The sequence below is a fragment of the Podarcis muralis genome, chromosome 6, assembly GCF_964188315.1.
Source record: "Podarcis muralis chromosome 6, rPodMur119.hap1.1, whole genome shotgun sequence".
Lineage (NCBI taxonomy): Eukaryota > Metazoa > Chordata > Lepidosauria > Squamata > Lacertidae > Podarcis > Podarcis muralis.
The window spans coordinates 47,582,260-47,608,693 of NC_135660.1; the positions used below are offsets into that span (position 1 = coordinate 47,582,260).

General features: G+C 39.7%; 1 protein-coding gene and 1 long non-coding RNA gene across 10 annotated transcripts in view; one reads left to right on the forward strand and one right to left on the reverse strand.

Moving 5' to 3' along the window:
- The window catches only part of ADD3 (adducin 3), a 97,885-nt gene extending 72,165 nt beyond the window's left edge, over positions 1 to 25,720 (forward strand). For 8 of the 9 annotated variants that reach the window (XM_028730328.2, XM_028730325.2, XM_028730327.2 and 5 more), the window contains 14 exons: positions 3,216 to 3,436; positions 8,770 to 8,908; positions 9,644 to 9,795; positions 9,944 to 10,024; positions 11,848 to 11,997; positions 14,048 to 14,191; positions 14,275 to 14,373; positions 14,755 to 14,934; positions 15,754 to 16,011; positions 17,279 to 17,398; positions 18,828 to 18,917; positions 20,300 to 20,423; positions 22,082 to 22,177; positions 22,959 to 25,720. In XM_028730328.2, coding sequence (XP_028586161.1) covers positions 3,242 to 3,436; positions 8,770 to 8,908; positions 9,644 to 9,795; positions 9,944 to 10,024; positions 11,848 to 11,997; positions 14,048 to 14,191; positions 14,275 to 14,373; positions 14,755 to 14,934; positions 15,754 to 16,011; positions 17,279 to 17,398; positions 18,828 to 18,917; positions 20,300 to 20,423; positions 22,082 to 22,177; positions 22,959 to 23,251 — 2,121 coding nt within the window. In that variant the 5' untranslated portion in view covers positions 3,216 to 3,241 and the 3' untranslated portion in view covers positions 23,252 to 25,720. The remainder of the gene's footprint in view (positions 1 to 3,215; positions 3,437 to 8,769; positions 8,909 to 9,643; positions 9,796 to 9,943; positions 10,025 to 11,847; positions 11,998 to 14,047; positions 14,192 to 14,274; positions 14,374 to 14,754; positions 14,935 to 15,753; positions 16,012 to 17,278; positions 17,399 to 18,827; positions 18,918 to 20,299; positions 20,424 to 22,081; positions 22,178 to 22,958) is intronic. The other variant, XM_028730329.2, reaches the window with a different exon arrangement.
- On the reverse strand, positions 5,786 to 7,028 carry LOC144327999 (uncharacterized). Its single transcript, XR_013393192.1, has 2 exons — positions 6,749 to 7,028; positions 5,786 to 6,095 (listed from the first exon to the last, which is right to left on the reverse strand). It is a non-coding gene; the product is annotated as an uncharacterized LOC144327999 (long non-coding RNA).
- Positions 25,721 to 26,434: the final 714 nt, after the last annotated feature.

The following is a 26,434-nucleotide window of genomic DNA, read 5'->3' on the forward strand; positions in this document are numbered from 1 at the left end:
TTTTTTAAAATGCTGGCGGGCGGCAGCCAGCATTTTAAGATCGCCCCGGACAGCGGAGAAGTCCTCCGCTGTCCCGGGGTTTTTTAAAATGCTGGCGGGCGGCAGCGGAGGCTTCGCTGCCGCCCGCCAGCATTTTAAGATCGCCCCGGACAGCGGAGGTTTTTTAAAATGCTGGGGGTGGGAAGAAAAGCCCTTGTTCCCCCCCCCCCCAGCCTTCAGAAGAGGTCGGGGGACAGACTGTTCCCGGACCTGGTCTGAAGTTGGTTTCCATAGGAACGCATTGATTGATTTTCAATGCATTCCTATGGGAAACCGTGCTTCGCAAGACGAAAAACTCGCAAGAAGAAAAAACTTGCGGAACGAATTAATTTCGTCTTGCGAGGCACCACTGTACTGTATTCTAAAAGGTTAAGGAAGGTAATTCTTCAATTATGAAAAGTATGCTTTTAAAATTCAAAATTATAGTTTCTAGTAGTCCTAGTTTCTCAAGCAGCATCAATTTGTAACAAATCCAAAATATGAATGTAGAATTAGTGGAACATCTCTTCCTGCTATGATTTGGCATCCAAGCATGCTTTTGCAAATAGTATGCGTATTGTGTTAACTGCTTCCAATTCCTCCTCCCCTTTTCAATGCTGTGCAATTTGTCCGGTCCCTGAACTTCACTGGAGCTTTTAGTAACCAGTGACTTTCATCACAACCAGTTGCATTCTGAGGCAAGAAGCACAAATGGCTGGGGAGGGCGGGTAGAGAGAGAAAAGGAATATAGACTGCCAAAAGGAGAACATCATTCCTGTTCACAAAATATTGTTCTTTGCTGCTATGCTGTTAAAGATGAAAACTTGCCTGGCCACAGTGTTCAAAACAGCAAGCATTAAAAAAAATATTTCACTTCAGTTCAGAGCTTGGGGTAGGGTAGGAAGAGGTAAACCCATCCCCCTCCATGCAGAAGCACAGGCTGGTTTCTCTGGATGCTTTGGACTTTAAGGGATATTTAATTTCTCCCCTTCCACTAATATGCTGTAGCATTTGGTGCTCTAGAAACTTGTCCATATTGGGAGTCAAATAACCAGAAGCAGGCTGGTTATAAGGGTTATGGATCCAAATCTATCCAGGTTGTTTTCTACTTCCTACCAGGTTGGGGAGTCCCTGAAATTATTTGTTTATTCATTTACTGATGTAAATGTATTAACCCTGAAGACAAGACCACCATGTAAAAACTGCCTATTTATGTAACAGAGAAAAAGCAGTTAAGTATTAGTATTCAAGCCTTTGTGTCCACCCTCTTGTTTACAAGGGAGTTTATGCCAACGTAGATTGGCTGCAATCCAGTAAGACAGTACCACACATACAAACAGAGTTTTCCCGTTTTCAGCAATGGAAGGGGAGATAGCTCTGTGTATTATCCAGCTACGTTAGAAATGGTATTGGGCCACTGGAAAGTGGTTGCTTTTTCAATTCCTCTATGCAGCGCATAGAGTGCAACGATACTTTACAGGCAGGTTCTTGTATAGAAAATCACTTTGATCTTGTTTGTGTACAAACTGCAAGGTGGCCATTATAAACTGTACCCAGTGTGGTATTCAGCCACAAACTGAAAATAAAAAGTATGTGAACAAAACTTAAAAGAATTTTGAAACGCATTTTCTTGTCCAGAGCAATGTTCTTTAACAGTATTGATAATATCATGTCTCACTTTCTCAATAGGTTATTTAAAATTCAAGCTATATTTTAGTTTTATCATGGGGGGGCATATTTAATATCTGTGTCACAAATACATAGCTGGAGAGGAAACTGCACTATGAAGGTGTTCTAAGAAATCTATTTACAGTCCAGGGAAACTAATCATGTGGCCCTCTGAACTGTTTTCAGTTTAAGACCTCTTCAGGACTTAGACACCACCTGGTGGTCTGTTGAGAGCTACTGGAAGCAACTAAAGTGTTACCAACCCAAGCTAACATCTGACTCAGAAGTGATGATTCTTATACAAGTGTGTACCTTGCAACATGACAATTAGAAATTACATATTACCATACTTTTCCGTGTATAATATTATGTTTTTTTTTTACTCTAAAATAATGTTCAAAATTTGGGCTCGTCTTATACACAGATAGTATCTCACCCATTTTCTTAAATCGGAGTCCCCCAAAATTGGGTGCGTCTTACACATGGGGGTGTCTTATGGATGGAAATATACGGTACATTGATGGTCCCCCAATGTTGCCTTGATTTACTAGCCAACTATTAATTGTGATTGCAGCTGACCAGTGGCGTAGCGTGGGGGGTGCAGGGGGGGCCGGCCGCACCGGGCGCAACATCTGGGGTTAGGGCAAATCCACAGGTTAGGGGGCGCAAATCCACGGGTTAGGGGGCACAAATTACTTGCCTTGCCCCGGGTGCTGACAACCCACGCTACGCCACTGCAGCTGACCAATCGCCTCCTTCCCACTCCTCAAAAACACAGGGAACTTTGAGATGTGGTAGAATCGGTCTTTCACTTAGCACTAGGCTTTAGAGCAGAGTTTCTCAAACTTGGGTCTCTAGCTGTTGTTGGACAACAACTCCCATTATTTCTGACCTCTGGTCCTGCTAGCTAGGGATGATGGGAATTGGTAGTCCCAACAACAGCTGGGGTCCCAAGTTTGAGAAACACTGCTTTATAGAGAGGCAAAAGTAGTATGACTCTTCCTCACTGCTTCCTCACTAGGCAATCCCCTAGTCTTCCCCTAAATTCTGTGGTTAAATTCAGAGTGCTTGAAGAATTAGAAGGGTCTTTTCTCAGTTTGTGCTGAGCTTACCTAGCACAAAGATCTTCCTTACAGAGTTTTTTGCAATACATAAAGAACTTATGGGAATTTTGTGCCAGGCCAGTTGTGGTGACCAGAGGGGAGAAAGCTAATTGTCACTGAAATGCAAATTTTGATTGAGAACCAAACAGATGTGAAAGATACGTAGGACAAGATTGACTTTTAAGTGATTGATGTCCTAAAGAAATCACATTAAATAAATAAAAATAAAAACTCAGAAGCTAATAATCCTTTTAAAAGGCATGAAAATGTTCATATTGTACAACTCTTCCCCACCCTTGATTGCTCTTTGTCATGTCACAGGATTCTAAATCCATGTCTTCTCTGTAATTGTCCATGCTTGTAAGGTCAATTTGATGGCTTGTTCTTAAATGCCATTAAATCTCTCCTGGCTTCTTATTGTTCCAGGTGAAGAGAATAATCCAGATTGAAGCATGAGTGCCGAGACCAGCCAGGGGGTAATCACAACCCCTCCACCCCCCAGCATGCCTCACAAAGAGAGATATTTTGACCGCATCAATGAAAATGACCCTGACTACATCCGCGAAAGAAACATGTCTCCTGACCTCAGGCAAGACTTCAACATGATGGAACAAAGGAAAAGAGTCACCCAGATACTGCAAAGTCCTGTGAGTATAATTCAGGGGGATGGGGTTGGGGGGAGAGACAAAACAGTGTTTCCTCATTTGCAGAGACTTGTATTGTTATGTCTTCATTTAAAAATAATGAACATGAGAGATAAACTCTTGGACTACATAATAGCGAGAAAGAATAACTCAGGACTGTGTAACATTTCATGAAAATCATCGATGGGTGGTTTGTACAGTATTTGTTTGCACAGTTTTCATGTGTGAACAAACAGCCCTTTATGCGGAGTTTGGCTCTCAACCCCCCCCCCCCTTTTTTTAAAAAGTGCTATGCTTCATTAACACTGCACAAAAGTAGCTTCCCAGCTACATGGCATTTGATTGCTGCTTAGACACAGGGAAGAAAAGGGAAGTCACTGCCCAGATACAAACTATTGGGACATTTACATGCAGATCGGCATTCCGCTCTTATTTTGAATTCTGTACTTAAAAGCTGCCTCAAATGCCTCCATGTGATTTGGTTTGTTGGAAAAGGTAAACTGTATTTTACATATCATTAAAATAATGTTTTAGAACACCAGCTTAGCGTACACTTGTTTGTGAGTTCAGTGCATCTCATAATTGTAGTTAAAATTGTCAAACTTCTTCACGAGTCCAGAGGAGATTGTAGTTTGTCCAGAAACTATAACAACCCAGAATAGAGCTAGTTTTGCTTTTTATAATCCATGTCTGCTCATAAGTCTGTGTGCCAAGGAAACAGGGCCAGTCTACAAGAAAGCAACGCACAATCCGTTTAGGCAATAATAAACCCATATTCATCAGATTGCATCCTAAATGGACAGTGTGACTCCATGCGACTGGCTTATGTGTAAATATGTTTAGAATTGCAATATTAAGGTAGCATCTCTATGTGGACAATTTGAAAATGAAACTTCTGTCCTGAGCTAAAGGATAGGTGTAGGTGTGTCTGCACCACTTTTAACTTCAGTTTGAAAACGTCTAAAGGTAGTAATACAAGTTAATCCTGTATGGAAGACTGGTGTAGGATTTATGCCTGAATGATAATTGAAAGGCATATGTTCTGCTTCCTCCAGTTTCTATATTATTCAAACCAACTATTAGTTGTAAGTTTCTGGCTTTCATGGCTCCAAATAAATTTCTAAAAGGGTGACTTTGCTATGTGCTCCTCATTGCAAGTTCCAAATAAAACAACGTGGCTTAAACCTACCATGGAATAATTCTGTAACAGACTCATCCTGCTCCAAACCTGTAATTCAGAGGACTCAGCATGCTAGGAGAGGCATTTTTAAAGGCTGTATACAGCTTAGAAGAGCTCCTAGTGAACATAAACTGAAGACAACACATACAAAGTTGCTTGTATATGGGCTAATTGGGAAACTGTGTTTGGTAGGCTGTGTCCTTCAGAGGCAGAATAGTGGACCAGGGGAAGGTGATGATGTGTGAGTTAGTGCGAAGAGTGGGCACTTACAGTGGGATTTTATGGTTTGGTCTATATCTGAAATGTATACACTACTTTTTTTTAGTCAAATACTTTTTATTAGATACTGTAAAGCTAAAGTAAATGTATTGTGCTATTCAGTGAGGACTCTTACATTTAATTGGTCGTAGCAAAATTCTACATTTTTTTTTTTAAAGTAGAATTTGTCTACCTGAAAGAAAAAACATGGGCACCTATTTCAGATGTGATTCTACATTTCCCATTTTAAGTGTTGCCTTCCTGTGAAACTGTCACATTCTGTTTTTTCCTGTATTGCTTTTTTCTACCTTTATGTGAAATGTCTGTCAATACCGTAAAAACATCATTCAAGAATAGTTTCATGCGACCAAAACTGACCCTAAGCTAATCCATATACAATGTCAGCCTGGAGCCAATATTATACTTTGTGAATTCAGTAAACATATGACATGACCAGTTCTGTCACTGTGAAACAGAAATCCTGTGTAAGACATAGCATATACTTGTCATGTGCTTGCTAAATATACAAACAAACAAGCAAGCAAACAAATAGGTAGCCCCTATCTTGAGTCAGCTTCAGTTCTGTAATGCTACACTAGGAAATGCATGCTGTTTATACAGCTTGTGTGTTACATAGTTTATTTCATGGAGTATTTCAGGCATGCTCACTAAAACACAAACTATCACTACAGCAAGCAACTTGCTCTAATAGGATAGTTGTGCTGGTTTTTAAACAAGAGAAGGAACTGTGGTTTTTATATTATACAGTAAAGTAGACCCACAACTCATGCAGGGGATCACACCTAAAGCCAAAATTGTATATCATCAAAACCCATTGGGTTTAAAGGTGGGTGGGATTGCCAAACTCATGTTTCCCAGAACCCTACCTCTTTCTTTCTTTCTTTCTTTCTTAATTATCATGCACATAAAGCACCGAGTTAAATGTCTGCAAATTGTGGGCTTACTGTACTGTCTACACTGTTGTGTATAAATAAGTACATGTATAATTAGCAGTACCTGTGCTACTAATTTCAAAGGGGCTACTTTACCAGGTGTCCATAATAATGGTACTCGTTGGTTAGTGTCTGTCTTGGGAGGAATGCGCCTTTCAGGGTGAAGTCAAACTGTTGGAAGGTTTCAGGGCCTTCTGGCACAGCTCCTGAGGGCAGAATCCACATACCCGTATTTTTCGCTCTATAAGACGCACCAGACCGCAAGACGCACCTAGTTTTTGGAGGAGGAAAACAAGAAAAAAAATATTCTGAATCTCAGAAGCCAGAACAGCAAGAGGGATCGCTGCGGTGAAAGCAGCAATCCCTCTTGCTGTTCTGGCTTCTGGGATAGCTGCGCAGCCTGCATTCGCTCCATAAGACGCACACACATTTCCCCTTACTTTTTTGCTCCCTTATAGAGCAAAAAATACGGTAATTAGAAAACTTGGCAGTGAGTGCATGAGTGACCAGTGCAGTGGAATCACTGCTTTGTAATAGGCTTAGCACACTGGTCAGTTGACTACCTATTGTTTAACATTGATCAAATTTTGTTGAATATTCTGTTCAGTCACCTCTTAGGTGGGCCATTGCTATTTTAAGAGAACAGGGCAAACATTTTCTAGAAAAAATAGCGATGGTTGATCCTAGTATTCTAGATAAAAGCCAGAGAAAAGAGCTATTCACATTAATAGAAACAGGACCAAACACTGTTAGCAGTTATTATTCATATTCACACAAATGAATTTAAATGCTTCACAATAACGGTATTAAAATGCTATAAGATAAAATGTACTTTTAGTGTTCTGACACTTGACCACTGTTTAACAATAATTGACAGGTCAAATGCCGTTTCTGCAGCTGTGAATAGCATTGCATTTTGTTTACCTGGTATTATGGGGAAACTGATGCTGCTTTAGGCAGTGCACAATGCCAGAAAGCTCTGGGTAAAAATACAGAACAGGCATCTGAACCATCGAGAGAAGTCTTTCTGAAGTACTGAGAGAATGATTGCTGTGTGTTGAGGTACTGTTGCATAGAACTATTGAGTCAGAGATAGCAGAAATAAGCCACATCATTGCATAACTGTATCATACGCACCAATGTAGTAGAGCAGAAAGAGACTTCCTGGGGTGGGAGAGATACTTCTGCCTGGGTCAATGTGTGAATAGACAGATTAAAAACATTTCGGGGTAAGGTAAGGAAATGGCAAATGGTTTACATCTGTAAGTAGTTAATGTTCCTGTTAGCTTTTTTCATGTCAGTTAAGGTCTATTTGTGTGTGTGTGTTGCATGAAATAGTGAGTGAAGAACTTTCAGTTAGCTCTAATTTTATATTGGCTAGTGGGAGCTGCTTATCAGCAGTTTCCAGACATGCAGAGCTTGAGGCTAGTATTGCTAATATAGTGGTACACTATTGGCAAGAATTCACTGGGCTTCCCCCCGCCCCATGTTCCTAACCTCACCTTCCCCACATTTATAATAGTCTAGCAGCTTTAATGATATTGCAGTGCAGATAAATTAAGACCCCAAACCATTAATTCCTTCAGCGTTTTCCACTTACCACCCCTTATTTGTGGTTTCCCCATAGTTTTATGTAATAATACAGTATAGCCAGTTATAGAGACATTGTGTAATTTTTAAAAACTAAATCCAGATGTATCACAATATCTAATATATAGCTTCATCCACTGTTGGGGTGCTTTTTTTGGTTGTTGATGTAGAAAATTCCTTATTGGGGAAAATCTGATCACCTGGTTGCTGTCAGTTCTGGTTTCCCCAAAGCATTTTGTAATTGAGTTAAGTCTAGAGTGAGAGACTAGGGTGATGTCTGCTGTTTCCAGAAACTCTTATGTACTATTATAAAGAATAAAAATAACTTCCTGGCCTTACATTGCAGCTCTTAGCATATGTATTATGACACAATAGCACTCAGCTCAAAAAGCTTTGTAGAGTGTCCTGCCACAGTCAGCTTCAAAGACAATCAGACATTCAGCTGTTCTACACTATATGCTCTAATATGAAACAAATAACATGTTAATTAGTAAAAACCATAGTGAGTTGGATCCCCCCCCCCCACACACACACACAACAAGCACCATGGAATTTAGCTCAGTTGGGTCAAACATCCAATGTTTGAAAAAGTTTGAAAAAGTTGTCTTTCTAAGAATGGCTTCAGGTAGGAATGTCCCCAGTATTTCATCAGCTGCTGTTAGGTTTGCACTAATGGTTACCAACACTTGGTTAAAATAGTTTCGAAGTAAATGTGTTGCATTTCGGAGTGGGACGATCAAGGCAAGAAGCAAACCTGTGGGGGAGTGGCATTAGTGGGAGAAGATGGCAGCAAAATGTTACTCAGAGTAATCTTTCTTCAACTCCCACTCTGCTTGAGTTCAAATCTTAAGGGGGAATTGTGTGTGTGTGTGTGTGTGTGTGTGCGCGCGCGCGCACATGGATGCATGCTGCTTTCATTTCCTAGCTCTAAAAAAATATCCACAAACAGGCACTAGAGAAAGTGCGACCCAGAGCTATTTCTAGGCATGACCCTCTAGCTAGAGTAGCTGCTTGACATAGCCAGCAGGTGATCTGTTTGTCGCTGACCTCCATGACTTACATGGGGAACAGAGTAGTACCCTTCTTTTTCAACTACTAAGCATCTTCTGTTCCCCTTTCTCCTGGCTTCTGATACAATAAAGCAGAAATAACCAGAAGTGCATGCAGTCAATCCATACAAAGCAACGCTAAATTGATGTAGTTGTTCTGAAGTTCAGTACAGAGATTTCAGTTCCAAAATATTTCGAACTTGTTTTAAAAAATGAACTACTCTTTAATAAGTAACTATGTTGGATGGTAAAAAGAACAAACCAGCTGCTGATTCTTCTTGACAGATATGTCTTATATTTTCACAGGCTTTTCGGGAAGACCTGGAATCACTAATTCAAGAGCAAATGAAGAAAGGCAATAACCCAACTGGATTGCTTGCCTTACAGCAGATTGCCGACTACATTATGGCAAGCTCTTTTGCAGGATTTTCTTCATCTCCTCTAAGTAAGTGCAATTCATAATAATTCTTTCTAATAGCTAAAATGACCTTTATAGAGAATGCCTATCCTTGTTCCTGGATTATTTTATGGAAAACCTGATCTTGATAAACTGCTGATAGATTCACTTTTGCTTCTACTGATTTCTGTTTGTGATCACATATACATGTATATATGAGATATCAAAAAGATCCAGTGTTCTGCTGCATACAAGCAATACCACTCCCTATAACCCAGGTAGCCAATGTACCGCCCTCCAGACACTATCGAACTACCACTTCTATTAGCCCCAGCCACAATGGCAGTGGTCAAGCATGATGGGAGTTGTAGTCTAGCAGCATCTAGAGGGCCACATTGCCTATCCCTGCTTTAACCTGTAGTTTAGATTTGGCAAATAAAATGCTTTCTTTTAAAAAGAACTGCTATATTAACAGCTATTTATTTTATTTAATTGTTAATTGAGGTAGCAGGAAAATATAAAAAGTGACATTTTGTTGTGAAATTCAGCTTCAGGTGGTGTTTCAAGTACCTGCCTGTGTCACCAACTTGGTTCTGCCTTCTCTTTTGAAAGTCAGAAAAAGAACATTTCTCAGGTGCAAAGTTCAGTAGTTTAAATACTAAGAGTTGTTGGGAAGGTAATGGAAATAACCACAATGTTAGCAGTTTCCAGTTCATTCTAAAATGTGACTATATGGTTGCTTTGAAGAGAATGTTCTAATGGTTTTTTTATAATATAATTTAGGCTCTGGATTGGTTACACCTATCAATGACCTTCCTGGGATAGATACCACTACATATGTAAAGGGCGAAAAACTTACTCGTTGTAAATTAGCCAGTTTGTATAGGCTGACAGATCTGTTCGGATGGGCACACCTGGCCAATTCATATATCACAGTAAGTACCCTGAAGTCAGCATTTTTATTACTCCTTTGCATATAGGAAGATATAGCTGAGCTTTTCAGCCCTATAAATTGCATATTACCCCAGGATTAAACATACAGTTTTGTTAGCATCACAGTAACCTTTTCCTCTCAATTTCCAGGTAAGAGTAAGCAAAGAACACGATCATATTCTTATCATTCCAAGAGGCCTATCGTTTTCTGAAGCTTCTGCCTCCAATTTGGTATGTACTTAACATAGGGAATAATGTTATGCACTTAATTATGTTGAGAGTTTTGTTCTGTTTCATTTATTGTTGACCCCAAAGGACATTTCAGAACCTTTAGGGCATACAGGCACCCCCACCCCCACTTAGGCATGTTCTACCCACACATATATGCATGGAGCCAGGAAATGATAGAAAGAAAGAAAGAAAGAAAGAAAGAAAGAAAGAAAGAAAGAAAGAAAGAAAGAAGAATCATACAAGGAAATGGCAGAAGAGAGCTGGAGAGTCCTCATGGCTTACAAGCAGACCCTCCCCAGAGCCCAAAGAGGATGTCAGTGAGGGCGGAGGAAGCCCCAAAGAGACCTGAGGTGCAGCAGGGCTTTATTTCGGCTGCTTAGCCTCCCTACCCAACAGCTGATGTGGGGGGTAGCGCAGCAGTAGCAGCCCCTTTACCGCTCATCCTCCATGCAGCCCCAGAGATTCAACTGGATTGGAGAGAGAGCTAGAGAGCAGGGAGAATAGGCATTTAGTGTCTCTTTAAAGGGGGTTTCACACTTTACATGATTTCACTTAAGCGCTCAGGGGCCTGGAACATAGCCCCTGCATGTGGGTCGATGCCTGTATGTGCCTAATGTTTTTCTTTGAGCAAACAACTGAAACAAAGGTTACATTTTTTTTCTCAGTTGCTAAAACGCAGCTACTTTATTGTAAGTGTCTTCAGGTTTCTATGTAGGTTTATATTCTCTTTCATCTGCAGCTATCTGCTGAAAAAGCACTTGCATTTTTAACCAGTCCTCTGCCAAAATTTATCTGCTGCTTCTTACCATATGATCCTCCTCCTTGTTCTCTCTCCCACTCATGTTTATGTCTGATCCTGTGCCTCTTAAGTACCTTAAATTAAACTTGGCTGTTTGTATCCAGGTGCATATAGTGGGAGAACATGGATGGAGTGACCCAGAAAGCCTCCCTGTACCTAAAGAAATACTTCCTTAAGCAAAACAACTCCTATTTGAGACAGTCTCCTTTAGAAAAAGGGTAGCACACCCATCCCTGCCCCACAATTTGAGCTTGGAGTTGGAACACTGAACAATTTCATCTGTTTTATTGGGAAATTGTATTGTTCGCTTAAGCCACTGTTAGGAAATTCAACATGCATCACACTGAGAATGACATAATCAGAAGTGTGATGGGAATCTTAATGGCTTCCCTCATTGCAGCTGTTAGCTTCCCTTCCTACTTATTTGGTGGCTGCAACAGCAGAGAAGTCTCTTGGAGGCTACATTCCCTATCTGGTATTTTATATGCTGTGATGGCAGCAAACCAAGTGTGAAAGTTGGCACCTAAGTCCATTGTTTTGATGTCAAATGTCCTGAGGAGTGGCCTGGAAGGAAAGAGCCTGAGACTGTCTTTGCAGCATGCAAGGTGACAAGGAAGCACAGGCGCTTGACACTTAAGGCTTGGTAGTAATCTGAGCTATAAGAACTACTTTAATAGGCACAGTATTTGCTTCATAATATAAAGGAGTATTAAGAGCTTGCCAAATCCATATTTGCAAGCAAGGTAATTTACTAACTACAACAGCATCGCTATTCTCCTTCTGAGGGTTTGTACTTTTTTCTTTAATGTTTATTAGACAACTGAGAGCTGAAGTACAACAGAGCCGACTGAAATGGCTTTAAAAATACCGTATCACACTCATTTAAATCTTGTAGTAATTCTAACACTATACTCTGTGTTTCTCCTGAAAGCTGAGGAGCTATAAAAGCCAACCTATGTTCCTTGGTTACTCTCAGTCAGGACTGAAATGTAATTAGTGGTGTTTCTCTGACTTGGCTTTTCAGGTAAAAGTAAACATACTGGGAGACGTGGTTGACCAGGGAAGCACCAATCTAAGCATTGACAGTTCAGGATTCAGCCCTCATGCAGCCATCTACTCCATGCGCCCTGATGTTCGATGTGTGATCCACATACACACTCCAGCAACAGCAGCTGTAAGTCTGTTCTTTTCTTAATGTGGCATAAAGAGGAAAATGTTCCAATAGTACATCATTACAGGATTGACTGAAGCTGAGGATTGATTTGTGTTGAGAATCCTCGAAGCTCCAGCAATTCTATTAATAAGTTGTTGCTCTTCAAGGTATGGATCAACCAGTCTTCTGACATCTTCTCAGATGCTTACAAATTTAAACAGGCACAAAAACAGGCTGTTGTTGCCATTTGATTAATTCATCTTGAGAATAACACAAGTTGTATAGAAGTGCTATACTTTGTGCTCTTTTATTTCTCAAATTCTTGAGTCTGCTTTTCCTATCAAAGTAGCTTTATTCCTATTAACTATAATGTATACAATACATCAAAATGTATACAATATGCATACAATACCAGCAAAATTAAGTCTTCAGATACACACCAACACCAATACTGCACTCTAGAGATTAAAGATGAAAGCTGTTCCTGCATAGGATCAAAGCAGTAAATATAACAATAATCTGTATTTTCAGGTTTTGCATTACTAACCTTTGTTAAGTTTGACACCAAGGAATCTCATTCAGCTATTATGCTACGCATGGCCATTCAAAAGCAATGCAGTAAAGAAGATGTTAATGGTACAAAAAATTAACCTAAAATGACCCATCAGATTGATATTAATTAATTAATTAATACATGTATTAATAATCAGTTAGGCTCATCCAGACTCAGTATTTGGATGAAACAAGCAAATTATTATAGAAGCATCAAATTAACAAAAAGCTGCATGTACAGCACAGCTGAAAAGTAGAAAGTTTTCCAGATATTCAAACAACAAAACAATACTATTGATAATAAAATTAAAATGTTTGAAAACAACCACAGCTAATAATTTCAAGGTTGCCAGGTACAATGTATTTCAGCCATCCAATGCCTAGGTAAATGGGAATGTTTTAAAATTCCTCCCCGAATGTTAACAATGATAGCGACAGATGTAGCTAACCAGGGAAAGTATTCAGAAACTGAGGAGCCCTGCATGATCAGCACCCATCAGTACTAAGCAATACGCAGAAGCAGCACCCACAAAGCCCCAATATAGTTGGTAGTTTAGACCAGGCTTCCTCAACCTTGGCCCTCTAGCTGTTTTGAGACTACAATTCCCATCATCCGTGACCACTGGTCCTGCTAGCTAGGGATCATGGGAGTTGTAGGCCAAAAACATCTGGAGGGCTGAGGTTGAGGAAGCCTGGTTTAGACCCTTGTATGCTAGTACTAACACCTTAAATGGGGCCCAGGTCACTAACTGACAACCAGTGCAGCACTTTTGGGACTGGTAACACATTGTCCCATCAGGCTGCCCCACTTAACCAGTCTTGCAGCTGCGTACTACGCTAGCTGCGGTTTCCAGACAGCCTTCAAACGCAGCCCCAGTGGTCCAAATAGGAGGTGATTAGAGCATTGACAACTGAGAGCAAGTTATCTTAGTTCCGGAATGGTCATAACTAGTATCCAGTGTTTTCTTTTCACTGCCAAAGAGGTTCCTATCTGCAGAATAGAGATGGAGGCTATTTTTTGGATTCATTCTCTTCTATGCCACCTTCTATTCTGTTCTGAAGTATCCTTTGACCCTCAAGAACAGGTTTTGGGATGAGAATGATTGGTCCTATGTGCTGAGTATGAATATGCAACATTCACACACACACACACACACATACACACACACCCTTCATTGGCAGAAACATCTGTTGGATGAAAGAGCTTCGCATGAGCAGAGGGACACCACTAGATACAACCCTTGGTCTTTTTTTTAGAACTCCCCATTTACTTGAACTATTTAATTCTGAAACCATCTGCCTTCTCCACATTTGCTTCAAAATCCATATGCTGGCAATCCATCCATAAAACTCCCACAATCTATTGATCATTTGTTATCAACTAGGTAGGAATCCTTGTTCTCCTAATTTTCAAATAGTTGCAAACTAAAGTTATTAAACAGGTACTTTCAGTGTCACTTGAAAAATTAACGAGTTTTCACGTTCATTCCATGTTACAAGCATTATTTCTTTGAAACAGGTTTCTTCCATGAAGTGTGGTATACTTCCTATCTCTCAGGAGGCTCTCATTCTAGGAGATATTGCATACTACAATTATCAAGGATCTCTGGATGAGCCAGAAGAAAGACTTCAACTCCAGAAAGTTATTGGGCCAAGCTGTAAGGTATTCCACTCTAGTTAATGTTTTTGTTCAAGGTTTCTAACCTGGCTCAGTTTCTGTCACTTACAAGTGTCTCCATTTCTTAGGTGCTGGTCTTGAGGAACCATGGGGTAGTAGCGCTTGGAGAGACATTAGAGGAAGCTTTCCACTACATCTATAATGTGCAAATAGCTTGTGAAACACAGGTGAGAGAGACAGAGAGATGTGAAGCACTTTAAATGCTATATAAATACTGGCTTCTTAAAAATATTGTCTGTGTGTGTTTTAATAAGATGCTTGCTACTAACAGCTACTAACAGCTAACAGGAGAGAAAATGAAATCTAAGTTTAACATATACTAGGAACACCAACAGTGGGCTGTACACAGAAGTTACACAGCCCTTGTCCTAGTATCTAGTAGTGGGTAATGCACTTTGCAAGATAGCTATCATGTTTGTACATGCTAACATATTGAAAAGAAGAATATTAGCATGTATTTTCTTTCCAGAAAATTCAAGAAGGCTACATATTCACCCTTCAAATAGTACTTGGAAAAATTTGTAATTACTGAGTCCTTTATGTCACAGGTACATGCACTGGCTGCAGGCGGCGTAGACAATCTTCTTATCCTAGACTTGCAGAAGTATAAACCTTTCACACACAATCTGGTAGCATCTGGAGGAGGAGGAGTTAATATGGCCTCTCAGTTCAAGTGGAAAGTTGGCGAACAGGAGTTTGAAGCACTGATGAGAATGCTGGACAACCTGGTGCGTTCATCTGTCTAATCTACAAGTTCTCAGTACTTTGAACAAGTTGCTCCCCATGGGATTGTTCCATAAGAAATTCTGCTGTCACTTTTTTCCTGTAAATAAGACACCTGAAAAAGAAATATTAACATGAAGTAGGTTTATAAGCCAACATTCAAGTTCAATTTCTATCCAGGCTCGTGACAAACTCCTCCCAGACAAACCACAAGAGGTAAGCAGAGTGCAAACCTTGGCTACAGCTTCTGGTTTCTCTGGAGTGACACAGACCAGGAGCTTGGGTTCAGATGTAACACTAAGCCAAACCATGGTTGAGCTCTGAGTAGCCCAGCGGCAGCAGGACTGAGGAGGAGCTAAGTGGCAATGAGTTTTCCAGAGAGTATCCACACACTTGCGTGTCCATGCTTAACCATAGTTTTGTTTAGCATTATATGTGAACTAGAACACACTTGATTGGCTAAGGTAGTGAGGCAGTGGTTTGGTCCATAATAGAAAATCTCTGATCTCCTACCCACTTTTTATTTATTGGTCTCTGCTATCTCTGTATAAGGATTTTCTCACTTTCTGTGGGGCCTATGATGTGGAGATACTGTGCTGCCATACCATACTTGTTCTGCAGTCTTTTTAAATAATTGTTTGGCATTTAGTGTTAGGATACAAAGGTGTTGAAACTGTTAACATATATTGTCACAGTTTGAGTTGGGATGTGGGGGGCGAGGTTGAAATTTCCACCTGAAAATTAATTACGTTTTAGGATTAATTTCATGCCAAAGATTTTATTGTCCAGGCACAATGTATAAAAATTTTTCCCCTCTTGCACAGGGTTACAGAACAGGCTATGCTTATCGACAGCCTCTTGTGAGGGAGAAGCCCAGGCACAAGAGTGATGTTGAGATCCCAGCCACCGTGACTGCCTTTTCCTTTGATGACGATTCAGTTCCAATTTCCCCTCTCAAATTCCTAGCACAAAAGCAGCAGCGGGAGAAGACAAGATGGTTGAATTCTCCAAATACATATTTGAAAGTAGATGTTCCTGAAGAATCCCGGAATGGAGAAACAAGTCCCCGGACTAAAACCACAGTAAGCAGCTCCCTAGTGATGGGGACGGAATATACCAAAAGGGGTGGGGTGGGAATAGGCCCATACAGTGACCTGTATGATAGAAGTTATGATTCTGTGGTGGATTCAATGAATGAGCTACAACTTTGAAAGAGCCAGCCTACTTTGAGAAACAACAAAGTGCAGATGGCATATTTTGACAGCAGTTCTGTCAATAATCAGACAGGCAAATGTTGTCTCCATCTTCAAAAAGAGGAACCCTTCCAGTCCTATGATTCTGTGTTGTGGTAAAAAGAATAGTATTCTCGTGCACTGTCCCAAATATTGTATTTTATTATCTTCAATTCCCTGCCAAGTTCAAGGTGCTGGTTTTGATGCATAAAGCCCTTTATAGCTGGAGACCAGGATACATGAAAGATGGTCTTAACCCTGTGCTCTGCAGGTGAAGGCCTCCTGCAGAAACCATTATCACTGGATCTCCATCCTGCACAATGCAGGAATTAGGCCTTTAGTGTGACACCTTTTGGAATTCCCTCTCTGTGAATATTGGACAGAAGCCATCTCTGCTGTGTTTTTAGCCCCTGCTTGAAGACTTGCCTTCTTCAGCGAGCCTTCCCCAGTCTGCATCCGTATTGGATTTTTAAAAAACTTGTTTTCGTTGTTTCCAACCCTGGGGTCCCTGGGAGGAAAGACAGGATATAAATTTAATAAAATGAATAAATAAAATGAATAATTTCCAGAGCGCATGTATGAAAAACAAGTATTATGCAAGGCATCCAACCACAACATAAATTCAACTTTAAAAGATCAGCTCCACCCAGTGGTGGCTTAACAAATGCAACAATGCCTTGTAGTTTCTGTCAGCAATTTTCATTATGATAAGTACTGCTTGAAAGGAACGATAAAAATACCTAGTTAGGAGGGATAGTTATCCAGGTAATTAAGAAATACAGTGGATATTCAGTCCTTCATTATAGAATTTTTGGCAGTGGAAGTACTGTAGCAAGTATCCTTGCTACGTCAGTATTCAAATGTCGGTCCTTTTCAGGTACTTAATTAAAAATACCTAAATGCTATTCAAGCTAAAGGACCATTACGCATATTAATATCCTTATGAAATGATATACTGAAAAGCTAAGTGGCATGGCAATGTATTATTATTAGGTCACTTGGATAATTTAATATAAACCCCATTGTCCTGAAATGTCCCCTAGCCTTTACCAACTACTAAATTGCAATATCCTCGCTTCCAATAACATTCTTCTTTATTTTTATTTTTCTTTCCAAGTGGATAAAAGCTGAAGATTCATCTAAGCTTAGTGGAGGAACTCCAATCAAAATTGAAGATCCAAACCAGTTTGTTCCGATGAATACAAATCCAAGTGATGTACTGGAAAAGAGGAATAAGGTAAGGCAAGTCAGGTTTCTTGAAGACATAAACTTATTTGCTTCTTGAAAATAATCAGTACCTAACTTACTCTGCTTGTTTGAGAAGCATTAAAAACTGTTCAGTAACATCTAAAATATAATACAATATTACTGGTAGCTTAAAGGTAGCTTTAAGTGCAACAGGAACTTGCAAAAATTGTCCTTAGTTTGGTTCTGAAAAATTGCTTTTAAATGCCCATCGAAAACCATATTTTGATCAGAAGAAAAATGTTTAAGGTGGGATTTTCTTCTGTGCTATTTTTAACATTACACTATTTTGGAGATTCCTTCTTTTTTAGTTTTTAGAAAGAGCTAGCTGTTTCCACAAGAAATAGCCTGCTGTGGTAGCCAGAAACCTCACGCTCTTCTGCCTGCTTGTTTCCCAGTGAGCCAATGTATTTAACAATGGCAATGCGGAATAATGACAAGAGGCTCTTTGTAAATGCAGACTGCTGGCTGCTTTCACTCCCCAATTCATTTTTCTATTTTCATACTCATTTAAGCTCCACCCTGGGAAATTATTGTCCTGCCAGATACAAAATATTTCGTGCAGAAGTTCTGGGAATTTCTTACTTCACATCTGCTTGTAATCAAAAGAGTTTGCCACTATCCTGAGCAAGTCAACTTAGTTCAGAAGAGATCACTCTTTCTTGGAAAAGATCAGTATGGCAGTGTCACTCAGACATTGGCTTAGAAAAGAATTATCTGTTCTAGGCATGCAACTTTCTCTGGCAAACTTGAGGTAGAGGAGTGTCAAAGTGGGGAGCTATGTTTTCATTGTGTTCCTAGCTGTGCACTATGGAGCTGTATTGTCAGTGCAGCTTGGTGCAACAGGAGATAGAGAATAATTACAGAGGTTCTATCTCGATTTACACATACTCTGCTGACAACATAATCAGCAGCATTGCAGTTCACAAAGGAGGAGAAATAACGTTAGACTACAGCAGTGCTGGGGCTTGATGTTGAAGCTGGGTCATAATAGATATTCTGGAACTAAAGAAGAGCAGACTGATTTGCCAACTAAGAGAAAATTCAACGCTGTAAATGAATATGTATTGCCTGAGCACTCCCTGCTTTTTAATCAAACTTGCTACTCTTGATTCCTAAATCTAACTACTGTATGTGGAAAGGAAGACTAAAACACCAGGTTAATAATGACATACAATTTGGATATAGATATTTCATGCGTGTTGAAGCAAAAATGTAAATACACTTGACATTGTCTTTTTCTAAAATGGCTTTGTAACCATTTTAGAGCAGATTGACTAGAATGAAAACAAATAACAGTAAAGTAATAGATTAACTATAGTATCTGTTTTCTGTGACCCATATGAAGTTTAAGATTCCTGATACTTCAGTGTGTTTGTGAAAAGGCTTTTCAAAACCCTTCTGCTTTTCCCCCCTTCCAGATTCGGGAGCAAAATCGGTATGACTTAAAAACTGCAGGTCCACAGTCTCAGTTGCTTGCTGGAATTGTAGTGGATAAAAAGCCCAGTGCTGTAAGTGTTCTCCATTGTCTGAGTTAAGCATATAACATCTAAAGCAGGCTTCCTCAACCTCAGCCCTCCAGATGTTTTGAGACTACAATTCCCATCATCCCTGACCACTGGTCCTGCTAGCTAGGGATCATGGGAGTTGTAGGCCAAAAACATCTGGAGGGCCGAGGTTGAGGAAGCCTGATCTAAAGCATGTCCAGCATTTAGTCACAGCACATTTTACATGATTCTCTCCTTGCTTTTGTAATACTCTTCATACAAAGTAGAAGCAGGTTTTAAAACCATGAGTCCTATTTAAAATATTTGCAAAGAGTTTTTAGAGAAGCAATAATTTATGTTATGTGATTTTCCCTGAAGATAGGATTGTTCCCCTGTTTTCATCTTAACCATAATACATACATGTATTATGAGATCAGGTGGACAACTGCTATGGAAATTGTAAAAAAAGGTAAAGGTACCCCTGCCCGTACGGGCCAGTCTTGACAGACTCTGGGGTTGTGCGCCCATCTCACTCAAGAGGCCGGGGGCCAGCGCTGTCCGGAGACACTTCCGGGTCACGTGGCCAGCGTGACAAAGCTGCATCTGGCGAGCCAGCGCAGCACACGGAACGCCGTTTACCTTCCCGCTGGTAAGCGGTCCCTATTTATCTACTTGCACCCGGGGGTGCTTTCGAACTGCTAGGTTGGCAGGCGCTGGGACTGAACGACGGGAGCGCACCCCGCCGCGGGGATTCGAACCACCGACCTTTCGATCGGCAAGTCCTAGGCGCTGAGGCTTTAACCCACAGCGCCACCCGCGTCCCTATGGAAATTGTAGGATTCTTTAAAAAACAACACTGGCCAAGCTTTCTACAAGTCTTTAAAGTTTGTTTTGACTAAAACCTGGTATTGATTAAAGACCCTTTCTGTAAGTTCACTAACCTAGTAATTGAAGCAATTACCATATTTTTCCATCTATAAGACGCCCCCATGTTTAAGACGCCCCCTAATTTTGGAGACTCCGTTTTAAGAAAATGGGGGGAGATGTATAAGACACCCCCAAATTTTTGACATTATTTTTTAGGGGGGAAACCTAGTCTTATACATGGAAAAATATGGTAGCTCAGTTGGTAGAGTGTGAGACTCTTGATCTGAGGGCCATGGGTTTGAGCCCCATGTTGGGCAAAATATTCCTGCATTGCAGGGAGATGGACTAGACGACCCTCATGGTCCCTTCCAACTCTACAATTCTATGTTCTGCTGATGGTTTTTGAAAATGCTGCACTCCTTTCAGATTCTTACTTTGAAGGATCCTATCACCAGCAATAGGCTCATTTGTAATTGTTTAATGTGCTTGTTTTTCGTATTGACTTTCTCCCCTTTAATTTATTTTATTTTTTCTTCCAGCCAATGCAGTTTGAAGAAGACGAGCATGCCCCACCAGCCCCTCCCAACCCATTCAGTCATCTCACTGAAAAGGAACTGGAAGAGTACAAGCGGACAATCGAACGCAAGCAACAAGGAGTAGATGGTGAGTGTTCTGATAAACTGGTGATGGAAAATATTCAGGTAAAGATTTAGTGAAGTTTAAATTCATCAAAAATTATTTAAAATTTTTAAACTAAGAGCCATTACATTAAATAATATCACTGGCAGCTTCAATAACTCCACTTTTTAAAGATCTGACTCTCTTCTGGCAAGAATTTATCTCTCACAACTTTCTTCTCTGGTGCTATGCTGTGTTGTGACCAGTAAAATCTTGAATGTTATGCTGCCCCTTTGAACCTACTTAGATCAATGGATATTAAAACATGAAATGAATCAATGTGATTTGTAGTTCTAAGGGAATCTAATCTTGACTTGATCAGGGGTCACTCCATTCCATGGAGCCAATCCATGCGTGCTTAGTAGTACTGAAAGCCATAGAGAGATCAAGAAGCAGGAGCAAGATTGCACTCCCCTTGTCTTACTGTCTGTGAAGGCATCCATCAGGGTGGCCAAAGACAACTCAGTCCCATGGCCAAGCCTGAACCCGGATTGGAATGGATATAAATAATCTGTCTTCCAAGAATGCTTGCAGCTTCCCAGCCACTGCACTCTCAACCACCTTCCCCAAGGAGGAGAGTATTTACAGCTGGCCAATAGTTGTTCCGATCCAAGGGGGCCAGGGCAGTTTCTTTAGGACTGGCCGGTCATCTTTTTTTACCCTTCACCACCAAACCCTTTGAACATGCTATTTTACCAGGGTTGCCATATTTCAACAAGTAAAAACCAGGACACGCCAAAAGTTGTTGAGCTTTTCTCAGAATTGTCTAAGATCCTCCAGAAAGTGCCACCTTTCAGAAATCCCCCCCCCCCCCGGATGTCAATTCCACCTTTGAAATCCTGGTAATGTCCAGAAAAATCTAGACATATGGCAGCCCTAATTTTACTCTCACTACTTCTAATAGTCTTGGGTAAGACTATTATTTTTAAACTGGACACTTGTTAAATTTCATATTCCTATAAAAGGGCTTATATGGAAAGGAAGGATGGCATCTGTTACATAGTTGTATTGCTTTCTCATGTTACTATTATAAGTGCATGTCGGCATCTGAAAACAAAGGATTGTGTCCTTCCTTAGAAATTAGTATCAGGTCAATAGTACAACCAGCAGGGTAAAAGGTAAGTATCTTTAAATCATAATTTTTCAAGAAAAAACAGTCTGACAGTAGTATTTTCTCTTGTCTTCAATCTTGATATTATTGCTAGCAAACTTCTAACTTGCCCATTTCTTATTTTTGAAAGCATAAAGATTCAAAGGTAAAAATATTGCATTACAACAAACTTTTCCACCCATCTTCATTCAAAGCATCTGATAAGGAACTTTAATTGCTAATTTGCTGTTGTCTAACACTAGCATTTTCAGCACTAACGTTGCATAGTTTGTTCTGTCTATTTTGTATAGTAACCAACGTATGTTTGCATGGAATACTTCTAAATAATTGGGACCATCTAGAGTGTGTTATAATATACTAAGTTTAGGTTACTAATAGGATGAAATTAGTATAATTATATGTGTTAACATTAGTATAATCAGGTCAGTACTAGTGAAGTTGCTTGTGTTTTGTATGCACTAACGTACACTGATCTCCTTGCATTTGTTTCATTTTGGCATGGCTTTTACTAACTCAAGCTCTTGTCCTACAGATGCTGATCAGGAATTATTCTCAGATGACGGGTCATCTGTTTCACAAATTAATTCTCAAACTCAGTCCCCACAAAATGTCCCTGAAAAAGTAGAAGGTATACAATGTAATGTCCTATGCAGTATCGTGAGCCTGTTAGACCCTTCCTTGCCAATTCCTTTTAATTACTTAGATCAGGAAAGGAAAATGTAGTCATCTTACCAATATGTGAAGACTATGATTTATTTTCTTGAGCTACATCTTTTAAGAATCCTTCTGGATTTATCAGAAGTTTAAATCCAATATCTTCTCTCTAAATAGGGTAGGTTTACCTATAATCTCATTCATTCTTCAGAACAGGTCACTTAGAGACAGTTTCAACGTCATGTTGATCTCCTGTTCCTGCAACAATTTGTGTTCGTATCATTTGGAGAAAGCACTCGCATTTCTTTCCCAGGATTATATGTGTGCATTGGCTCATAATACAAGGCTAACATAACAGTCTATGATGTTGCTCTGTTGGAATTGCCACTGCATCACATTCTATTCAGATATACTGTCTGTAAGTGTCCAGTTGTGGCTAGGACGTAGCTGAAAACCTTGATTCCACACATCCTACAATTAATATAGCTAATGAGTTACATGCTGGCATGTTTGTTCAAATAAAACGTGGGGCAAGAGGAAAACACCGCTTTGTAGATTATTTTGCCTGGGAAAGTGGGATATAAATACCTAAACAAAAATAAGATACTGGTAGAGGAAGGAGGGGAGCTTTACTAGTTATTCTCTCAGTGTCCCAATATGCTGCTTGCATTTTAGACCTGTGCGGAATTGCTGCATAACCATCAGTATAACAAAGAGTAAAATGCCTCCGTTTGCTTTCTCTTTTTTTTTTACAGAAAATGATGATTACCAACAGGATGCTAACCTCGTCTCTCTGGAGATGCCGGCTGTTGTAATGAATGGCAAAGAAGATTCACATGATGTGGACGAGGATCTTGCACACAGAGTCAGCCAGTTAACCACTAGTACTGTAGAGAATGTAGAGATCACCATTAAGGCCTCTGAAAAAATTGAGGAGACCCTTTCCCCCGAGGGCTCTCCTTCGAAATCACCATCAAAGAAGAAGAAGAAGTTCCGTACTCCATCTTTCCTAAAAAAGAACAAAAAGAAGGAGAAGGTGGAAGCCTGAGTGCAGTTCATTCCGAGGCTACATTGCACATTTCAAACCCATGTTTTAGTTCACGTTTTAGTCACGTTAGGTAGGGTTGTGCAGAAAAATGGGCCTTAACCTAAAAGCAGAACTGGAAAATAAAATTAAATAGAAACAATGTTATGTTAATGAAGCAAAGAATTCATCTCTTAATTAGTTGGTGTAAGAATTACTATGAGGGTTTGAAATACTTAATAGGTCCACCACAAACTAACACTGGCAGGTGTTCCAATATAGCACTATTGTAATTTCAAATACCCTTATGGTTACACATGGAGAGTTTTCTCAATTAGTAGACCTTCAGCACAGTGTCACTAAGGTAGCTGTTGAGTTATCAGATAATGTTGGTTTTTTTAATCTACTGCCTCACTCTGTAATTGGATGATACTTCTTAGTATTGTGATTTTGACCATAGCAGTTGTTTTACCCCTGCCTCACAGGGTGCTGTTCACCTCACCTTTTCAACCATAGGTCATTTATGATACACTGGCACATAATATTAAGAGGGGGAAACTGTAAAAGGAATTGCATTTGGAATTTTACAGACTCTGTAAAAATTGCATTCATCAATAATAACTTTTGCCAAATACTTCATTTTAGTAAGATATAATTTTTGAAAACTTTTTTTATTCTATCAGTTGGGGGGGCAGGGAGAAAGCCCTTATTTTTCAATAAAGGGGATTTTATACGCTTAACATTGATAACTTAGTTTAACTATGGCAAAACAGAAAAAGAATTTTATACGTTGAAATTTTTGTATACCACTCAGTATAAAGTATTATAGGCATGTAAACCAAGCATTTAACAATAGAATGTATTTAAGGATGCTTGGTGTAGAGTATACTTAAATATAATTCAGGAATCCAGAACCTCTGATTATTGGGTGTTGAAAGCGTATAAACTTAACTGGATTCAGGTTTAAATCTTACTGTATTTTTTTCCTCATGGTATTGCTGTTGAATGAAGAAAAATAAACTTGTTAACATATGGCCTATCCAGGAGATCAGTTCCAAGTATGTCCCTTAGCCATTCTGCGTTACTTCTGCAGCATGTCCAACTAAATTCTCAGGGCAAAGTCTTGAGGACTTACTTGTTGGTCAAGATAAAGCCACAAGGGGTTTCTTTCCCTCTTTGCCTTGAGACACTCAGTTGCAAGTCATCTGTGAGTCTTTGCAGATATAGAGTGCTGGTACCATGCTGACAGAATGTCAAGGCCATCGGGTGAAGAGTGTAAAACTCATGCAGCTACATTCCGGCAGCACTCCAGTGGCAAAGATTGCTTGATCGAGTGAACATTGCCACCTAGGTGCAGGAAAATGCAAAATGCCCATGGCAAAAGTGCTTCCACAAGGGATGGGGTCTAGATTTCATGCAACAGCTTAGAAGCAACTGCATATACGTTGCACTATCAACTGATCCTCTGGAAAAGCCCACAACCAAATGAAGGAGACAAAACTGAAAAAGGGAAAGTGAAATGGGAAGAATAAGGGGTTGGAGGTAAAGAGAATAGTAGCTTGTGGATTATTTTTCATAAAATATATGGTATGGATTTGGGGGTATTTTTTATTAAATTAATGGAACAGCCGTTTCATATAAAATGTATAGGCTTTCATATGGAGTGCCACATGTTCTCCCCTTGCTATCATTGATTTTAATGGGATAATTTTAATCTGAGTTTTGCCTTCTCAAGGAATCTTAGATCCAATTAGTCAAGCACTATAGGCGCTGATCCTGCCACTTGCTCCTTTTTGCTGGTAGCTTTATTTTGCTTTGAAACTTAAGAAAGAAAAGTTCAAACCTGTAAATACACGCTAAACATGGAAAATTGCCTAGGGTCTTTAAACTAGCCTTTGTACATCAGTAGCCACAAGAGCAAATACACCTCAAATATCAATGTGACTCCCAGATTGCCAGTTGAAATATATACCGTATATAGATTGTTAAAATATGGCTGGGTTGTGGTTTGGCATGAAAAAAAATTGACTATAGCATGTTGCAGGGCTGGTTAGCTTTGACTGTGTAAGTGTGAAAATGCAGCGCTGGAGTGACTCTGGAAACGATATTCTAGATATCTCAAAATACTGGAATCAGTGTGTTCTTTTAAAAAAAATAGTGGAAATCTATAAGTTGCTTAACTTCGTTTATGTTCTACATTTTTGTGTTGTATTACAACATATGTAGAAACAGTAACCTGTGAACTATGCTTTTCATAACTTTTAAAAAATATATCTAAATGAATGCAATGTGCATAAATATTTTTTAAAAAATGCAACCGTGAACTATTTGCACCTTTTTTTTGCTAATGCCTCTATTTACTTGCTTTGGCATAAAGAATGAGCCAGCCAACTCTGTGTCCTGTGGAAAAAAAAATATAAATGTTGTTGGAAATTGCTCATAGATGTAATGCTAATTAATGTTAAATCACAAATAAACAGTATTTTAAATAGATGGATTTTGGAAACTAACTTATTCACAGCATTCCTCAACCTGCATAACCTGTAGGCTTAAAGCAATCATATGTAGCAGAAGACAGGAGCTGTTTAAGAATAATAACTTCTGTTTGAAAATAGAAAATGAACTCCAAAATTACCACATGGCAAACACAAATATGTGATTTTTTCTCTACTGAGTTTTATCCTCAGCAGGTCTAGAACTCTGTAATCTCATAATATACACGGTTGTTAGGATAGAGTATTATAAATGCATATCCCTAGTTGGGTTTGTAGACTTCTACTTGCCATAGAGAAACTTTAAAAATTTAAGCAGTGTCTGAAACAAGGAGACTGTGTTGCAATATGACTTCTACATTCGTAGCAACTGGTCCACAATTGCTTCTGCTTGTTTGTGTATATACTCCCAACAGACATTAACCATTCAGAGCAGAGTATACTGTCAATGTTGTAATTATTACTGTGATATAGTCCTTTGTATGCGGTGCAAGGCTATACTTGTTGCTGTTTGGTCGTGTCCGACTCTTTGTGACCCCATGGACCAGAGCACGCCAGGAACTCCTGTCTTCCACCCGCAGTTTGGTCAGAATCATGTTTGTAGCTTCGAGAACACTGTCCAACCATCTCATCCTCTGCCGTCCCCTTCTCCTTGTGCCCTCCATCTTTCCCGACATCAGGGTCTTTTCCAGGGAGTCTTCTCTTCTCATGAGGT